This window comes from Eretmochelys imbricata, chromosome 23 (genome assembly GCF_965152235.1).
Source record: "Eretmochelys imbricata isolate rEreImb1 chromosome 23, rEreImb1.hap1, whole genome shotgun sequence".
Lineage (NCBI taxonomy): Eukaryota > Metazoa > Chordata > Testudines > Cheloniidae > Eretmochelys > Eretmochelys imbricata.
This window is the reverse complement of record NC_135594.1, coordinates 8,723,068-8,741,653: the sequence shown is the minus strand read 5'-3', so window position 1 is coordinate 8,741,653 and position 18,586 is coordinate 8,723,068. Positions and strand designations below refer to the sequence as shown.

General features: G+C 52.1%; 1 protein-coding gene across 1 annotated transcript in view; it reads right to left on the bottom strand.

The window, feature by feature from the left end:
* Positions 1 to 18,038, bottom strand: part of LOC144279295 (scavenger receptor cysteine-rich domain-containing protein DMBT1-like) — a 52,529-nt gene extending 34,491 nt beyond the window's left edge. Inside the window, exons 1-7 of the mRNA XM_077840776.1 lie at positions 18,017 to 18,038; positions 16,253 to 16,600; positions 15,150 to 15,458; positions 13,206 to 13,553; positions 12,103 to 12,411; positions 11,022 to 11,345; positions 7,787 to 8,116 (exon numbers count right to left, since the gene is read on the bottom strand). Of these exons, the coding sequence (XP_077696902.1) occupies positions 7,787 to 8,116; positions 11,022 to 11,345; positions 12,103 to 12,411; positions 13,206 to 13,553; positions 15,150 to 15,458; positions 16,253 to 16,600; positions 18,017 to 18,038 (1,990 nt within the window). The remainder of the gene's footprint in view (positions 1 to 7,786; positions 8,117 to 11,021; positions 11,346 to 12,102; positions 12,412 to 13,205; positions 13,554 to 15,149; positions 15,459 to 16,252; positions 16,601 to 18,016) is intronic.
* Between the last annotated feature and the right edge of the window lie 548 nt (positions 18,039 to 18,586).

The window sequence follows — 18,586 nt, the reverse complement described above, 5'->3', positions numbered from 1 at the left end:
TCTGGATAATGTTATAGAAGTTAAACTATGGAAGGAATGTGCATTTGCCCCAGAACATGTGCAGGGTATACTGTAGAAGGGGCAAAAGAAATGCAAACATACCATGCTACTTAATTAAAATGCTATTAGGGCTCCAAAGGGAGCCACAATAGGTTGGGTTTTCTTTTTCAGATTGCTGTGTGTTTTGGAAGCAAAAGTTAAAAGTAATCAAAACTCTGGTGAAAGTTGATTGTGTCCCTTTTAAGATAGAGTCTCTGAGCTGCTGATGGCTTTAAATCCAAGAGCAGGAAGCTTCTGTGAAAATGCAAATTACCTAAATGATAAAGGAAGGAAAGAACTAGCAGCACAAAGGAGCTGCAGATAAAGGACATACCTGGTCAGCAAACAAATGGTCTAAATAAAAGGCATGGGATAACAAGATAATTTTAATAAATTTAATGATAATAAGTATCCCTGTAACAACGTATAGTGTGTACGATTTTTGGAAAAATCCTTTAAGGTCGTATGGTAATGATGCTTCTCGGTTATTACCTGTAAATAAAACTTAAAGCTTAACACAGCAGGAAAAACATTATAAACTTGGTCTGCTGTATAAGAAGAAAAACTCAGGAATTTAATGACTAAACAATGGGATAATTTCCCCATAACCCTTAAAAGATAAAAGCCATTGAAACCTGGCCTGCCTATAGAACAAAAACAGGAAAATGTGGGGGCAATTTCTCTGTTTTGCCTGCAATCAGCAAGGGTATTTGTAAAAGAAAGATTTTAAGCAATAATCTGCCACCCCAAAAGGGGTAGAAACATGTTCTTTTTGTCTTTCAGAAAATCAGGAAAAGCTGATGCCAGCTGAAAAGCAACCCAATACCATGAATCTACTGTCACAATAGAAATTGTGTTCTGTGTTTTGTCTTGTGTTTTGTCTTGTTGCTAGCACTGTTGTGTGTTTAAAAAAAAAAATACTGAAGACCTCCAGGAACTTAAAAATAAATTAAGCTTTCTGTCCCAGCTACAGGACAGCCTGATACAAAAACAAGTACATGCCAATGTAGACTTGGTCCAAATTGGTCTTGGTAACCTAAAAGGCCGATGGAATCTTTAGTAATGGCTTAATACTACCACATGGCTTATCCATAAGAAAAAAAAAATATTAGAAATAGGAAACTACACAGCCATAGCTATGGGATGCACTGAAATGCAGATACTTGCACTAGCTACTTTGGAACACAAAATGTTCTGGGTCATATTGGGAAATATTAAGGGTTTGATGCATTTGTTAAAAAAAGAAAGAGATCATTGTTTGACACTTATCAATATGAATGGATGCAATATGTTTCTAGTACTGTAAACCCGACTTGTTAATGGGAGAAATTGTTGTCAAAATTGCACACCAACAGTCCCTGGAGGCAAAGGTATTGAAGGTTAACCCATTCCCCATATTACACATGGGATCCTTTTGGCTACCCTGGACCTTGAGCCAGTGGGCTGGGGAGGGAGGGAAGCTATTGGACACGAGAGGTTGTACCGAATGGACTCCTCAAAAGTGGGTGTGCCTCACCTTGCCTGTTGCCCCAGAACCTTGTAGTAAAGATACATCACTAGGATCATGTATGTGGCATGAATTGGAATCACAAACTCAAATTGCCTCACAGTACTTTCTCTTGAATAGGCTACATAGAAAGTGACACTGATGATTATAAATCTTAGTGTCAAAAGGGGGATTATGTTGGATCATATTAAAGAAGTTCTGTATTAAAATCACAAATGAGTTTGATTCCCCAGAGTTTAAATTCCAGGGTATTACTAATTAAGAGGTCTCTTGGTTTTTGGTGCTGTTTCTCTCCCTCTATGTGTGAAACTTGCAAGCTGCTAATTGTGTTAGTACATTCTAAGACAGAGTCTATTCTCAAAGCAATTCACAGAGAGAGAGACTCAAAGCAATACTCTAACAACAGAAACAGCACCCAGAGACTCCCCACCCTTTTGTTGTATTAACAATTGTGATTAAAATAGAGATAGAGGATGTATGTGGATGGATGCTTGGTGTGGATAATAACTGAATGATCAGGGAGGTGCCAGCCTAAGAATCCAGTGTCCATCGGCTGAAGAAGGCGTCAAGTGGAAATAACCAGAGGACCCCCCCGGAGGGCAGACTGGAATCCACCCAACAGCCTCAAGAATGGGAGAACCAAAGAACAAGATAACATCTAGCAGCTCGGAGCCCTCAGGAATGTGCTATCTGCTGATTGATTCAGCAACAGCATGATGAAGCAATTCCCATAGACTGGCATAGGAAGAAATTCCTATAAAAATAGACTCTAAAAAGTGAGAACTTTGGGGTCTGATTCTGCAAACCAACTTCCAGGAGCATCAGATGAGCATCTGACAAGGCCCTGCTCCCTCCTCATGTCCAGGCCACCTGGCCAGTGGCTTGGCATGAGCAACTCTAAGGCTGGTAACTATGATAACAACCTTGCAGAACCTGTGTGTGTATGTTTGTATGAATGAATGTGTGAATAAATATGAGATTGAATGGAATGTTATAACTATAACTAACTGGTTACTATGATTCTTTCTGTATTCACAATAAATGTGGTATTTTGCCTTTTTCCCTTTAATAAGATCCTGCTGGTTTTTATTTTATTGGTACAACACTGTCATAAGCACCTTGGTGATTGGGAGATGAACACAGTCACCCGTGTCATTAGTGGCTGCCTTAGCCTGACATCAGCATTGAATTTACATGTGTTGGCTCCATAGCTCCCTGAAAACGTCACCCAGAGTCCAGGAACAAACCATCCCAATGTGTAGAAAGAATATTAAATATGGCAGGCGACCTGCTTGGCTTAACAGTGAAATCCTTGCTGATCTTAAACACAAAAAAGAAGCTTACAAGAAGGGGAAGACTGGACAAATGACCAGGGAGGAGCACAAAAATATTGCTCAGGCATGCAGGAGTGAAATCAGGAAGGCCAAATCACAATTGGAGTTGCAGCTAGTAAGAGATGTTAAGAGTAACAAGAAGGGTTTCCATAGGTATGTTAGCAACAAGAAGATCTGGGAAAGTGTGGGTCCCTTACTGAACGGGGGAGGCAGAGGATGTGGAAAAAGCGAAAAAGCTAATGTACTCAATGCTTTTTTTCCCTCTGTCTTCACGAACAAGGTCAGCTCCCAGATTACTGCACTGGGCAGCACAGCATGGGGAGGAGGTGACCAGCCCTCTGTGGAGAAAGAAGTGGTTCAGGACTATTTAGAAAAGCTGGACAAGCACAAGTCCATGGGGCCAGATGTGCTGCATCCAAGAATGCTAAAGGAGTTTGCGGATGTGATTGCAGAGCCATTTGGGGTTCCAAAGAGGACGGATCTAGACTGTTCTCAGTGGTAGCAGATGACAGAATGAGAAAGAATGCTCTCAAGTTGCAGTGGGGGAGGTCTAGGTTAGATATTAGGAAAAACTTTTTCACTAGGAGGGTGGTGAAACACTGGAATGCGTTACATAGGGAGGTGGTGGAATCTCCTTCCTTAGAAGTTTTTAAGGTCAGGCTTGACAAAGCCCTGGCTGGGATGATTTGGTTGAGGATTGGTCCTGCTTTGAGCAGGGGGTTGGACTAGATACCTCCTGAGGTCCCTTTCAACCCTGATATTCTATGATTCTATGATCCCCCGTGAGAACTGACTGGAGCGCAGTGACGGCTGGCAGCAACCTGCTGCGCTCCAGGCTGACAAGGGTTGCGCCCAGTGCAGAGGCAATGCACACTTCCTCCAAGCAGATCGGCCCCCTCCTGAAGGAAACACCTGCCCCTGTGATTCCTCCTGACTTGCCACGACTGACTTGGCAACATCGTTTTGTGGCAGCTATTGCTGCACTCATGTCTAGTGCTGCCAGCCCAGGACCAGTCTCAGGTGAATGACGGCAGCGCTGGGCTGAGAAGCTGTGTCCTCACAGAGGGGCGGCAACTCTGGGATACAGAGACTGGCTTGCTGATGAATTTCAGAAGCCCTAACTTCTATCTTCCTATTTGCAACCTGGGACACATATCCTGGACTAGGTTTCACGGGCCCCTGACAGGACTGGCCAGAGGGACTGCTGCAATGCAGAGTTTTGGCTTAGCCTGATCTTCTCAAGCAGCCGTTACATCTTCAAAGAGCGACTGGAATTCAAATTAGAAATAATAATACAACGAGTAGAAGTGCCTGGGTTCTAGCCCAGGCTGTTCCATGGGCTCACAAAGTGATCTGGGGCAATCCTCTGTGTTTGGGTTCCTTCTTCTGTTAAGCATGGATAATAGCTACCCACCATTTCATAAAGGTGTTGTTTTAAAATTAAGGTTTGCATAGAGCAGGGGAAAGGTAAATTGTTCTGGTAAGTGATAGGCAGCTTTTTTTAATAGTGGCAGAAGCTGTAAAAAGAACGGTAAGGAGTGACCAGGGAACAGAGTGGGAGGACGAGAGAGAGCAAAGGTTAATGAAACAAGAGGTGGGGCAGCAATACAGATGGTCACACGTGATGGAGGAGAGCCCCGTTAGAAGACTGGACCTTGAGGATGCACAGTCAGATGGCTGAACAAGCTAGAGCAGGGATCGGCAACCTTTGGCATGCGGCCCGTCAGAGAAATCTGCTGGCGGGCCAGGATGGTGTGTTTACCTGCAGCATCTGCAGATTCGGCCGATCGCAGCTCCCACTGGCCGCGGTTCGCCGTTCCAGGCCAATGGGGGCTGCGGGAAGAGGCACGGGTCGAGGGATGTGCTGACAGCCTCTTCCCGCAGCCCCCATTGGCCTGGAACGGCAAACCGCGGCCAGTGGGAGCTGCAATCGGCCAAACCTGCAGACGCTGCAGGTAAACAAACCAGCCCGGCCCGCCAGCGGCTTTCCCTGATGGGCCGCGTACCAAAGGTTGCCGATCCCTTAGCTAGAGGTAAGCAAGGTTGGAATGAGCTATCCCCTGACAGCTAGTGATGAGCTGGGGAGAGGAAAAGGCTTCAGGACCAGACTGTATTTACATGGACACACCCACTCTGCCTAGGTATCCAGCAGAAAGAGCTGTGTTGCCTGGTGTTGGGTTACAAATCACTGTAGTACTGAATACAGGCGCAATGAAATGTTACCCTGATTGTGTGAGTAAAGGGCAGCACAACTGTGCTTAGCTTGCCCTGACTGAGGGGGTCACCCACAACTGAACTGAACTCACTAACCAGGGGGCTCAGACACCAGACCCCTATCAAGAGTGAGAGGGAGTGAAGATGGGTTTTTCTTCTGAGGGCTCTGTCTAAGAGGTCTAGGCATGGTTCAATCTGCTACCCCACCCCCTTCAAAGGTAGAGCTAATTAAGGCTCTATTAGGAGTCTTTTTGGTTTAAATGATCACTAGAGCTGAAATCACCTGCTGCGAGACAGTGTTTCTGCTCAGCCTGCTTCAGCACCAAGGTCTCTCCACTAAGAGCTGACAGTCACTGAGAGCTGGGTAGAGACTCAAGAGCTAGACCTGCAGAGGTCACAGTAGAGAGGCCGGGGGCAGCAGAAGGTGAGGGCGAGCACAGTGGTGAGTGGCTGGCAGGGCAGCTGCCACCAGAGCAAGCACCCAGACAGCAGAGCGAGCCAGGCGCTCTCCTCCCCACCCCCATGGTGGGAGCTGAACTCACACAGGTGCACCTCTGCATCTTCACTAACTAAGGACAACCACTGTGAGTGGGGTGTGGTGGAGAGAGAAGGGAGGGGCATGTTAAAGGAACTTTTGGTTGCTGGACTAAAGAACCTGAGGCAAGACACTGTCCAATGTACTCTGGGATAGGTGGTTTGGTCATGATTAAACCTATTTCCGGCGTTTTGTCAAGTTAACGCTGGGTTACTTCCCTCCTTTTATTAAAAAGTTTCTTTTCTGCACTGAGATTCTGTGCTTGTGAGCGGGGAAGCTTTGCCTCATAGAAACACCCAGGGGGTGGTGTGTAATTGTCCCAGGTTACTGGATGGGAACTCAAGCCAGTTCTGTGGTATTGCTGAAAAGGAACCCCTAGATATTGAATTCAGCCCTGATCGCTGCTGACTCCACCTCGCAGAAGGGTTACATAGATATTGACTTGTGAAATATGCAATAGAAGAAGACTCCCCCCACTGACATGCAGCCAGTTCTGGGGTAGGACAAGGCAGCTGAGAAACAGGACAGGGAAATATTTAGGCTGTGTAGGACAGGAAGTGTCCTATATCCAGCTGTTGGGGAAGTTACAGGTTCTGGGCTAATTTCCTGAGATGCAAATCCTTCGGAACACAGTGATTATAGATATTGGTTCTTGAGAAATTGGCCCTGGATTTTTAGTTTGAGTGAGCGGCTGCAGGCTCCATTGACACCAAATCCAACCAGTGGAAGCTATAGTTACCCAGCCCCCCATTGTGCTGCAGGGGGGTCTGGCCCAGGGATAACTAGATGCCAACTGGCAGAGGGCATAGGGATGCCTAGAGTTATACGGGGATCCCCTGGGTGAGATATATGTACAATAGATCATCAAAGGTGGCATGTGAGGTCTCTACCAAGAGCCAGCAGCCCACTCATCACCCTAATGGGGGCAAGATGTTTGTATGGGACATAGCTGAAGAGAGATGTAAAATGTGGAATATGAGGCTGCAGAAGTGCTGAAGTGAAGCTTGTCACCTGCGCCATGGCAATCCCTTCGGCTGAGCCAATCAGCACACAGAACAAAGCACAGCCGTGGAGACGGGCTATATTCACTGTCTGGACCCAGTGGGGGCCTGAGAATTTACAAAGACAAAGAGCCCCAGGATATGTCTCCGAAGAGAGACCTCCTCTGGGAAGAGACAATGGTCTGTACCTACAAAGAAAGAGGAGAGGGGACAAGAGCTCCCTTTCACCCAGGAGGCGGCTGACAGTGTTTGTCTCAGGAACAGGAGATCACAGCCAAGCCTGGAGTAAAACCCTGGAAGGACGGTGGGGTGAGCGTTGCTCTACCAGACAGAAAAGTATCTCGTTCAGTGAGTCTAGGCTCTAGTCAAGGTGGTGTGATTTTATTGGCCATAGAACCATTTCTTTCCAACCCTTCTCCTTGCTACTCCTCGAATCTCTACTCTTTGTGAAATCACTTGCCCTTGTCACTATGAAGTGAACTAGGGCTGTGCATTGATTGGGGAAGAGATGGGAGGTGGAGGTGGAGCTGGTCAGCTGGGGGCCCTGTTCCTTTGGGAGCAGCGGATCTGTGACTGCTGTGAATGCCCAGTGGGACAGGGGCTGGGAGCTTTAGGGGGACACTCGGAGGGCTGGGGGCTGGAGTGTGCCTATTGCCAACCTGGAGAGAGGCCATGCCTCAACGCCTAGAGGGCACAGCTTGTGTGGCCTATGGCTGAGGGAGTTGGAGAGCTGCCCCCCAGCGGGCACAGACAAGGCTTCCTCATGCTAGGGGCCCATGGCACTGCACTGGGGCATTAGGGCAAGCACAACTGCAAGGGGAGAGCGCTCCCTACTGACACCCAGGCCTCCTCCCTGCAGCACAGGCCCCTTGTCACTGCACTGGGGCACAGGGGCCAGCACTGACTTCACGGAGAGAGCACCCCCTACTGAGCCCCATGTCGCTCCCTGCAGCACAGGCCTATAGATCCGTAGAGGGGAATTAGGGTCACCACAGCGTGTGAGAGGAGAGTGTCCTCTACTGGAACCACCATACAGCTCCCTGAAGCACAGGCCTCAAGCACCATGCTGGGGTTAGTAATGGCTGTGAGGGGACAATGCCCTGTAATGAGCTTCCCACCCTGCTCCCTGCAACACGCACTGTGAAATGAGGATTACCTGTGCAAACAACACCAGCATCTTCTCCGTGGTGACAGTTATTGTCTCCCCAAGGCCGAGCTCTGCATTCGGAAAGGCCAATTTCTGTCCCTTTGCACTGAACATCGTCCAGCCATATACGGTCAGATCCTCGCCCAAATTGAGCCCTTCCTGGGGCTGATAACGCCGTCCCACAGCCCAGCTGCCTGCACACAACTCTGGCCTCAGTTAAATCCCAGCTGTCATCACACACGGTTCCCCACTGCTCGTCGTGAAGCACCTCGACTCTCCCAGTGCAGCGACTCGGGCCGTTCACCAGTCGGAGCTGAGCCACTTCTGAGATATCGGAGTCTGCAGACACCCCAATGGAATAAACACTCAGGGAGGTTCCTGTGCATCTGATCAGTAGTGACGCTGGGGAACGTAGAGCCTCCCACTGACAGGTCTGAACAGCCTCCACACACAGCTACCACCTATCAGGGTCTCACTCCTCACCACAGATATGCAGCCACCACCAGGGTGCAGCTGAGAAACAGGCGAGAGAAATCTGGCCGTCATTTAGAGAGGACATGGAGAAGAATTCTGCATCCAGTCACCATAGTGCCAAAAGTTAAAAGTTCATGGCTCATCAGCTAAGATGCTAATTGGCCAGGGCAATGGGATTAAGAGCCTGATGCTTGACAAAGTATCCCAGGGTCCCTACTCCTTGTGAATGGCTGCAGGCTCCATCTGACACTGAATCTGATCAGCGGGATTCATACATCCCAAGACCCAAAGTGCCCACTGTGACCACTTAGTCTGACCTCCTGTGTAGCACAGGCCAGAGACCTGCCCTGGAGTAATTCCTCAGGCAGATCTTTGAGAAACAGCCAATCTTGATTTAAAAATTACCAGGGAGGGAGGATCCCCCACAGCCCTTGGTAAGATGTTCCAACAATTAATAATCCTCATCGTTACAAATTTATACTTTATTTGTAATCTAAATTTCTCTCTTCAACTTCCAGACATCGGATCTTATTAATCACTTGCCTGTAAGATTGAAGAGTCCTTTATTATCACATTTCTGTTCCCCATGATGGTAATTATAGACTGTGATCAAGTGGTCCCTTCACCTTCTCTTTGTTAAACTAAACAGATTGAGCTCCTTGCGTCTGTCACCACAAAACAGGTTTTCTAATCCTTTGATCATTCTCATGGTTCTTCTCTGAACCTTCTTAAATTTATCAGCATCCTTCTTGAACTGTGGGCAAGAGAACTGGACACAAGATTCCCGCATTGGTTGCACCAGCACCAACTACAGAGGTAAAATAACCTCTATACAGCTACTCGAGATTCCCCTGTAAGTGCATCCCAGGATTGCACTAGCCATTTTGGTCACAGAGTCATACTGGGAGCTCCTGTTCAGCTGATTATCCACCACCCACTCCCAAGTCTTTCTCAGAGTTAGGGCTTCCCAGGGGAGAGTCCCCCCTCCTGTAAGTACAGCCTGCATTCTGTGTTTCTAGATGTATAATTTTACATTCGGTCATGCTAAAAGGCATCTTGTTTGCTTGCACCCAGCTTACCTAGTGATTTAGATCACTCTGTGTCAGGGACCTGTCCTCTTCACTATTTACCAGTCTCCCAAATTTTGTGTCATCTGCAAACTTTCTTAGTGATGTTTTTATGTTTTTCTCTAGTCCCTTGATAAAATTGTTAAATAGTGTAGAGCCAAGAAGTGATCCCTCAGGACCCCAGTCAAACACATTTGCTCGATGATGATTCCCCATTCACAATTACATTTTGAGACCAGGAAGTTGGCCAGTTTTTAATTGATTTATCATGTACAATGTCGATTTTGCATCGTTCTCGTGCAGTGCCAAGACAAAAGCCTTACAGGAATCTGGAGCAGGAGTGGGCAAACTACGGCCCGTGGGCCGGATCTGGCCCCTCAGGGCTTTGGATCCAGCCTGCGGGATTGCCACCCCTGTGGCGCTGTGGGCGCCGTGCTGCTCCCGGAAGCAGCCAGCACCACGTCCCTGCAGCCCCTGGGTCGGGGGAAAGGTGGCAGAGGACTCCGTGCACAGCCCTCACCTGTGGGTTCCAAACCCCAAGCTCCCATTGGCTGCAGTTCCCCATGCCCGAGAGTGGCGCAGGGCCAGGGCAGGCAGGGAGCCTGCCTTAGTGGTGCCGCACCACTGCCACCCTGGAGCTGCTCCAGGTACACGGCACTGGGCCGGAGCCCGCACCCCAAACCCTCCTGCATCCCACACCCCAACCCCCTACCCTGAGCCTGCTGCCGCACCCCACACCGCTCCTGCACCCCAACCCCCCACCCCCTGCCCTGAGCCGCCTCCCATACTCTGCACCGCTCCCCTCACCCCAACCCCCTGCCCTGAGCCCCCTCTTACACCCCTCATCCACCCCAACCCCTTGCCCTGAGCCCCTTCCTGCACACCGCACCCCTCCCACACCCTGCACTCCCTCCCGCACCCCAGCCCTACATTCATGGCCGTGCATGCAATTTCCCCACCCAGCTGTGGCCCTTGGGCCAAAAAGTTTGCCCACCCCGATCTAGAGAGATGAGGTGAATGAGGTAATGTCTTTTATTGGACCAGCTTCTATTGGTGAGAGAGACAAGCTTTGGAGCTTACTCTTCAGATCTGGGCTCTGTGTGGCTCGAAAGCTTGTCTCTCTCACCAAGAGAAGCTGAGCCAGCAAAAGACATTTCCTCACCTACCTTGTCTCTCTTGTATCCTGGGACCAACATGGCTGCAACTACACTGCATACAAAAATGGCAGATGTCTAAGCAGAGCACATCAGGGCTCTTCCTTTAGGCAACCAAATCTCTCGTCTCATCAGAATAAGACAGCAAGTGAGTCTGACGAGAACTCACTGGTCACAGAGCGCCCATAGGGCTGGAGTTGGGTGGGGGGATCAGAGTGAGCAGACATGGCAGAGGGACACTCACAGCGATGTATACACCTCAGCCTGCAGCACGGTGCCCTAGCACCACGCTGGGGCATTGGGCTCTGCACTGACTCAGAGAGAGAGCAGCCCCCTCCTGTCATCTCCAAACTGCTCCCTGCAGCAAGGCCCTTAGACACGACATGGGGCTTTGTGGTAACGCAGGAGTCTGCAGGGAAAGCAGCCTCCGCTGAGCCCCAGCCCAGCATTTTGCATCAGGGTCAGAACTCACTGTGAGGGGAGAGCGCCCCAGTGAATCCCCGAACTGCTTCTCGCAGCACTTACAGGGGCATGACAAAGGAGGGTTACCTGAGCACACAACACTGGCATCTTCTCTGTGGTGACAGTTATGGTCTCCCCAAGACTTAGTCCTGCATTCGGAGAGGGCAGCTTCTGACCCTGCGCAGTTAACCTCAGCCAGCCAAATTGGCCCAGATCCTTGTCCAAATTGAGCCCTCCCTGGGGCTGATAACGCCGTCCCACAACCCAGCTGCCTGCACACGACGCCGGCATCAGTTATGTTCCAGCCGTCATCACACACTGTTCCCCACTGCTGGTTGTGAAACACCTCGACTCTCCCAGCACAGCGACTTGGGCTGTCCAGCAGTCGCACCTCAGCCAGGTGTGGAAGGCCTGAGTCTGCAAACATCCCAAGGGTGTAGTCAGAAAGATTCCTGTGCATCTTAACATTAGCAATGCCAGGGAACGCAGCGCCTCCCACTGATGGGTCTAAACAGCATAAGCACACAACGACTGACCATCAAGGGCTCACTCCCCACCACAGACATGCTACCACCTCTGGGGTGGAACAGGGCAGATGAGAGAGTTTACGGAAAGCTGGCCCAGTAGTTTAGGCAGGAAGTGGGGAAGAATTATGTCTTTCTTAGTTACTGCAGGTTTGAAAATTAGGCCTATGAGATTGCCCAACTAGAGCATAATGCATCACTGCAGCCAATGGCCCTCCAGCAGAGGCCACAACTGCTGACTTACCATGGTCAGGTAACTAGCTGCAGACTGTTGATTAGACATCTCCAGGTATAAAGATTCCTGTTCCCATCTTACCCCTTATCTGAACAACCCATTGCTAGGCGGCTGCTGACCAGATCCCTGGGACCTGCCCCAGTTCCTTATCCTTGTTCCTGACTCATGCTTCCTCACCCCGTTCCTGTTCCTTGCTCCTGTTACCGTCCCTTGCTTCTGGCGCCTGTTTCCTGGCCCAGGGAGAGGTGTATGTCTCACAGGAAAACAGCACACCTTGCAGCACAGCCCCCCAGCACCTCGCTGAGACACTAGGGTCAGCACTGGCTCAGACAGGAAAGCAGGGACTGTGATGAAAGCTTCCCAGCCTGTTCCAGGCAGCACCCCCAATGACGTGACAGAGGAGGGTTACCTGAGCACACAACACTGGCATCTTCTCCGTGGTGACAGTTACTCTTTCCCCAAGAACTAGCCCTGCATTCGGTGAGGGCAGCTTCTGTCCCTGTGCAGTTAACCTCATCCAGCCAGATACGGTCATATCCTCTCTCAAAGTGAGCCCGCCCTGGGGCTGATAACGCCGTCCCACAGCCCAGCTGCCGGCACACGACTCCAGCATCAGTTAAGTCCCAGCCGTCATCACACACGGTTCCCCACTGATGGTTGTGAAGCACCTCGACTCTCCCAGAGCAGCGATTGGGGCCATTCACCAGTTGGAGAGGACCTGGGTCTGGAATGACCGAGTCTGCAAATGCAATAAATACTCAAGGAGATTCCTGTGCATCTGATCACAAGTGATGCTGATGACTGTATCGCCTACCACGGATGGGTGTGACTGGCCTCCTCACACAGCCACTCCATGCCAAGGGCTCAGTCCCCACTGCTGACATGCTGCCACTTCGGGGTGGGACAGGGCAGCTGAGAGTCAGGGCACAGAAATATGGTGACTGTGCAGACAGGAAGTTGGGGGAAATGTTTGTCCAGTCAGAGCTGCGGGGGACGTTACAGGTTCAGGGCTAATTGTTTGTGGTGCAAATTGTCCAGCATGGCTGAGTTAGGAGCCCAACTCTTGTCAAAGTGACCCTGGGTTTCTATCCCCAGGAGCGACTGCAAGCTCTGTTTGACACCAAGTCCCACAGCTGGGATCCATGCTTACCCAGCGCCCCATTGTGCCAGGGAGGGCGGGGGATCAGAGCGATCAGAGCGGGGAGAGGGCCTCTCACTGTGCCCCACACTCCACCCTCTGCAGCTCACGCCCCCTAGCGCCGCTCTGGGGAACTGTGAGCGTCGCTGACTGTGAGGCGAGAGCCCCATACCCTGCAGCACAGACCTTTTGTTAGCCAGCGGGAGGACTGGGGTCACCCCAGACTGCTAGGGGAGAGCACCCCCTCCTGTGTTCCCAGTCTGCTCCCTTCAGTACAGGCCCATAGCGCTGCGCTGGGGCACGGGAACTCAGATGGGGAACCAGGGGCTGGGCTGAAAGCTTCCTAATCCACTCCCTGCAGCACCCACCGTGACAGAAGAGATGAGGCTTACCTGAGCACACAACACTGGCATCTTCCACGTGGTTACAGTTATGCTCTCCCCAAGGCCGAGCCTTGCATTCGGAGAGGGCAGCTTCTGTCCCTGTGCAGTTAACCTCATCCAGCCAGATACGGTCAGTTCCCTGTCCAAACCGAGACCCGCGTGGGGCTGATAACGCCATCCCACAGCCCAGCTGCCTGCACACGACTCTGGCCTCAGTTAAATCCCAGCCGTCATCACACACGGTTCCCCACTGCTCGTCGTGAAGCACCTCGACTCTCCCAGCACAGCGACTCGGGCCATTCACCAGTCGGAGCTGAGCCACTTCTGAAATGCCAGAGTCTGCAAACACCCCAAGGGGATAAACACTCAGGGAGTTTCCTGTGCATCGGATCACTAGTGACACTGGAGAATGTAGTGCTTCCCACGCACGGGTCCACACAGCGAATACCCATCACGGGCTCACTCCCCATCACTGACATGCTCCCACTTCTGGGGTGAATCAGGGCAGCTGAGAGACAAGCTCGGCAAAGTTGGCTGAGCTGTTTATGCAGGAAATGGGAAAGAATTAGGCACCTCCCATGCACTACAGGGCTCAAGCCCAGATCCACAAGCTTGCTGAACTACAGCCTTACCTGTCACATCACCGGGAGATGAGGGAATTGTAGCTAATGGGCCACCAGCAGAGGCCCACCCACCACGAGCCGGTGACGAGAAGCAGACTGCTGATTGGACACCTCCAGCTGTAAAGCTCCCTGTTCCCATCCTACCCTTTGTCTGAGCAACTCCTTGCTAAGGCTGCTGCTGGCCAGACCCCAGGGACCAGATTCCTGCCACCTCACACGATTCCTGCTCCTTGCTCCCGTTACCACCCCTAGTTCCTGGCTCCAGCTGCCTGGCCCGGGCCAGTTCCTCCTCCTTGCTCCCGTTACCACCCCTTGTTCCTGGCTCCTGCTGCCTGGCCCGGGCCAGTTCCTCCTCCTTGCTCCCGTTACCACCCCTAGTTCCTGGCTCCTGCTGCCTGGCCCGGGCCAGTTCCTCCTCCTTGTTCCCGTTACCACCCCTTGTTCCTGGCTCCTGCTGCCTGGCCCGGGCCAGTTCCTCCTCCTTGTTCCCGTTACCACCCCTTGTTCCTGGCTCCTGCTGCCTGGCCCGGGCCAGTTCCTCCTCCTTGTTCCCGTTACCAACCCTTGTTCCTGGCTCCTGCTGCCTGGCCCGGGCCAGTTCTTCCTCCTTGTTCCCATTACCACCCCTTGTTCCTGGCTCCTGATGCTTGGCCCGGGACAGTTCCTCCTCCTTGTTCCTGTTACCACACCTTGTTACTGGCTCCTGCTGCCTGGCCCTGTGCCTGCTCCTTGCTCCCACTACTGCCCCTTTTTCCTGCTTCCTCACCCTAACTCCAGGGACCAATTCTGACTGCAGCTTGACCTTGGGCAAGGCTTCGGACTCTGTTTCTGGCTTTCACCTTTTGTGTGACGTCCAGCCGTGATCCTGATGCCATCCTGGCTCTGGCCACTAGGCAACACCACCTTGTTACTGGACCTGACAGTGTCCAATCCCGTCTGCCCAAGGATAACATTAGTTAAGTTGCCAATTTCCCGGGGCAATGGAGTCAGGAGCATGATGCTCAGCAAAGTGATGCAGGGTTCCCAGTCCCAGTGAACAGCTATAGGCTCCAGCTGACACTGAATCTGACTGGAAGGAACAATGGCGACGGAGTGCCAGATTGTGCCATAGCTTGGAATGGAACTGGAGCAAGCAGAGACGGGGGAAGGTTTCTCAGAGGGACACATACACATCTCCCTGCAGCACAGGCCCTCAACACCTCGCGGAGACACTAGGGTCAGCACTGGCTCAGACAGGAAAGCAGGGACTGTGCTGAAAGCTTCCCAGCCTGTTCCAGGCAGCACCCCCAATGACGTGACAGAGGAGGGTTACCTGAGCACACAACACTGGCATCTTCTCCGTGGTGACAGTTAATCTTTCCCCAAGAACTAGCCCTGCATTCGGTGAGGGCAGCTTCTGTCCCTGTGCAGTTAACCTCACCCAGCCAGATTCGGTCATATCCTCTTTCAAAGTGAGCCCGCCCTGGGGCTGATAACGCTTTCCCACAGCCCAGCTGCCTGCACACGACTCCAGCATCAGTTAAGTCCCAGCCGTTATCACACACGGTTCCCCACTGATGGTTGTGAAGCACCTCGACTCTCCCAGCGCAGCGATTGGGGCCATTCACCAGTTGGAGAGGACCTGGGTCTGGAATGACCGAGTCTGCAAATGCAATAAATACTCAAGGAGATTCCTGTGCATCTGATCACAAGTGATGCCAATGACCGTATCGCCTACCACGGATGGGTGTGACTGGCCTCCTCACACAGCCACTCCATGCCAAGGGCTCAGTCCCCACTGCTGACATGCTGCCACTTCGGGGTGGGACAGGGCAGCTGAGAGTCAGGGCACAGAAATATGGTGACTGTGCAGACAGGAAGTTGGGGGAAATGTTTGTCCAGTCAGAGCTGCGGGGGACGTTACAGGTTCAGGGCTAATTGTTTGTGGTGCAAATTGTCCAGCATGGCTGAGTTAGGAGCCCAACTCTTGTCAAAGTGACCCTGGGTTTCTATCCCCAGGAGCGACTGCAAGCTCTGTTTGACACCAAGTCCCACAGCTGGGATCCATGCTTACCCAGCGCCCCATTGTGCCAGGGAGGGCGGGGGATCAGAGCGATCAGAGCGGGGAGAAGGCCTCTCACTGTGCCCCACACTCCACCCTCTGCAGCTCACGCCCCCTAGCGCCGCTCTGGGGAACTGTGAGCGTCGCTGACTGTGAGGCGAGAGCCCCATACCCTGCAGCACAGACCTTTTGTCAGCCAGCGGGAGGACTGGGGTCAGCCCAGACTGCTAGGGGAGAGCACCCCCTCCTGTGTTCCCAGTCTGCTCCCTTCAGTACAGGCCCATAGCGCTGCGCTGGGGCACGGGAACTCAGATGGGGAACCAGGGGCTGGGCTAAAAGCTTCCTAATCCACTCCCTGCAGCACCCACCGTGACAGAAGAGATGAGGCTTACCTGAGCACACAACACTGGCATCTTCCACGTGGTTACAGTTATGCTCTCCCCAAGGCCGAGCCTTGCATTCGGAGAGGGCAGCTTCTGTCCCTGTGCAGTTAACCTCATCCAGCCAGATACGGTCAGTTCCCTGTCCAAACCGAGACACGCATGGGGCTGATAACGCCATCCCACAGCCCAGCTGCCTGCACACGACTCTGGCCTCAGTTAAATCCCAGCCGTCATCACACACGGTTCCCCACTGCTCGTCGTGAAGCACCTCGACTCTCCCAGCACAGCGACTCGGGCCGTTCACCAGTCGGAGCTGAGCCACTTCTGAAATGCCAGAGTCTGCAAACACCCCAAGGGGATAAACACTCAGGGATGGGCTAAAGGAAAGGAATATGGGGCTTGTTCCCTATCGTTTGCTCTGGCTCCCATTCAGTCTCAGTGTGGCAGACTGGCTTGCTCCGGGGGGCTGAGAATGGGACACTGGGGGGTTCCTCTCTGGAGGTCACCAGCTCTGATCCAGCCCCAGGCACGGTGGAATGGCTGACTCGTGGGATGGAGGATGGGACACAGGGTCTTTCCCCCAGGGGACTCTGGCTCCAGTACAGTCTGTGCGAGGAGGATGAGGTGACACAGTACATTGGGGGAAGGAGACCTGAAGCTTTTCCCCTGGAGGGCACCGGTTCCCCTTTGGCCCCAGCTCAGGCAGGGGCTGTGGCTGGCTTGGGGGGAACAGGCACTGCACTTTCACGTCTTGGGGCCCTGGGTCCAAGCTGGTAGTGAGTGGAAGTTGCAGCCATTGCAGCTCTCTGATGCCCAAAATGTGAAATGAGCTGCTGGGGTTAATTCCCCTCCATGACAGGACAGGTGTGTGCAGCCCAGCCCAGCCCTCAGTCCGAGCGGCTCCCAGCCGAGGGGCAAAGGGCGTAACTGGTCAGGAGGCTGAACTGCCCTTTGCCCCTGCCCGAGCCCCCTCCCCGTCTGCGCCCCGATGCCCCCGTCTACCAGAGCCAACAGCAGCAGCCTCACGGGGCTGTAGTTCTGCTCCCCGAAAGCCTCCACTGGGGCTGACTCAGCTCCTCTATGTTCCACAGTATCCACATAGACAGGGCCAGCCCCGTGCTGAACTGAGCACTGTCCTGGTGCTGAGGGTGCCACAGCAGCCCAGCTCCTGGCACACCACCACCGCCTCCTGCAGGCCCCAGCTGGTGTCACTCACGGCACCTCCACTCCCCCAGTGCAGGGATTGGGGCCATGCACCAGCTACAGCCAGAGCTGAGCTAAAATGGCTCTAACAATAACTAAAGGCAAAAATATCTCTTGGGGCAGATCCTATTCCAGGGGAAATCTGGGCCACCCCAGACTTAAGCGGCTCAGCCAGGCGCTGCCACAGCCCAAATGTAACTCGGACTTGCTAGGCAAGGCTGAGTTCTCGAGATGCTGGGTGGCCTGAGTATTTCCACAGGGACCCAATAGCCAGGATGCCCTTCACTCTGCCACACAGTCCACCTTGTTAACAATTCACTGGTGGGGAAACTGAGGCACGTAGCGAGGCAGTGATAGGCTGAGTGCACAGGGTGAGTCTGGCAGAGGCAGGATTTGAACCCAGGTCTCCAGTTCTACATTTGAACCACTAGATTAAATCATCTTAATTCTGCCCTTCCCCACCCCGATTTATAAGCCAGCTGCACAAAGAGCTGCACCTTGCAGCATGCACCCCGCATACACCCCGCACCCTCTGCCTATGTTCGTATTTACCTGCCAAGGGGAATCCTGTCATGGAAGCTGAAAGAAAGCAAAGGGATAAGGTAAGTCTCTGTCTCCATGATTGGACATTTCAGGGATCTCCAAACACTGGCTGATATAAGTAGTGGCCCGAGTAAGCTCTTCCCTGCCATCTGTTGATGCACGGAGAGAAAAGGTCTCAGCTGCATGTTATATTTCAGTGACCCTAGCTACTGACTCTCAGGGAGGTGGATTGCCTACACTGATGGGAGAACCTCTTCTGTCAGCGTTGGTAGCATCTACGCTGTAATGTTTCCAGTGCAGAGGAGCCCTAAGTAGCAGACAAAATACAAGATGTGGTGAGCGACATCAGAACCAAAAAGAAAAGGAGTACTTGTGGCACCTTAGAGACTAACCAATTTATTTGAGCATGAGCTTTCGTGAGCTACAGCGAAAGCTCATGCTCAAATAAATTGGTTAGTCTCTAAGGTGCCACAAGTACTCCTTTTCTTTTTGCGAATACAGACTAACACGGCTGTTACTCTGAAATCAGAACCAATGACACTGCACCCGCCCTTCCAAACCGAGCCACCTGCTTTCATA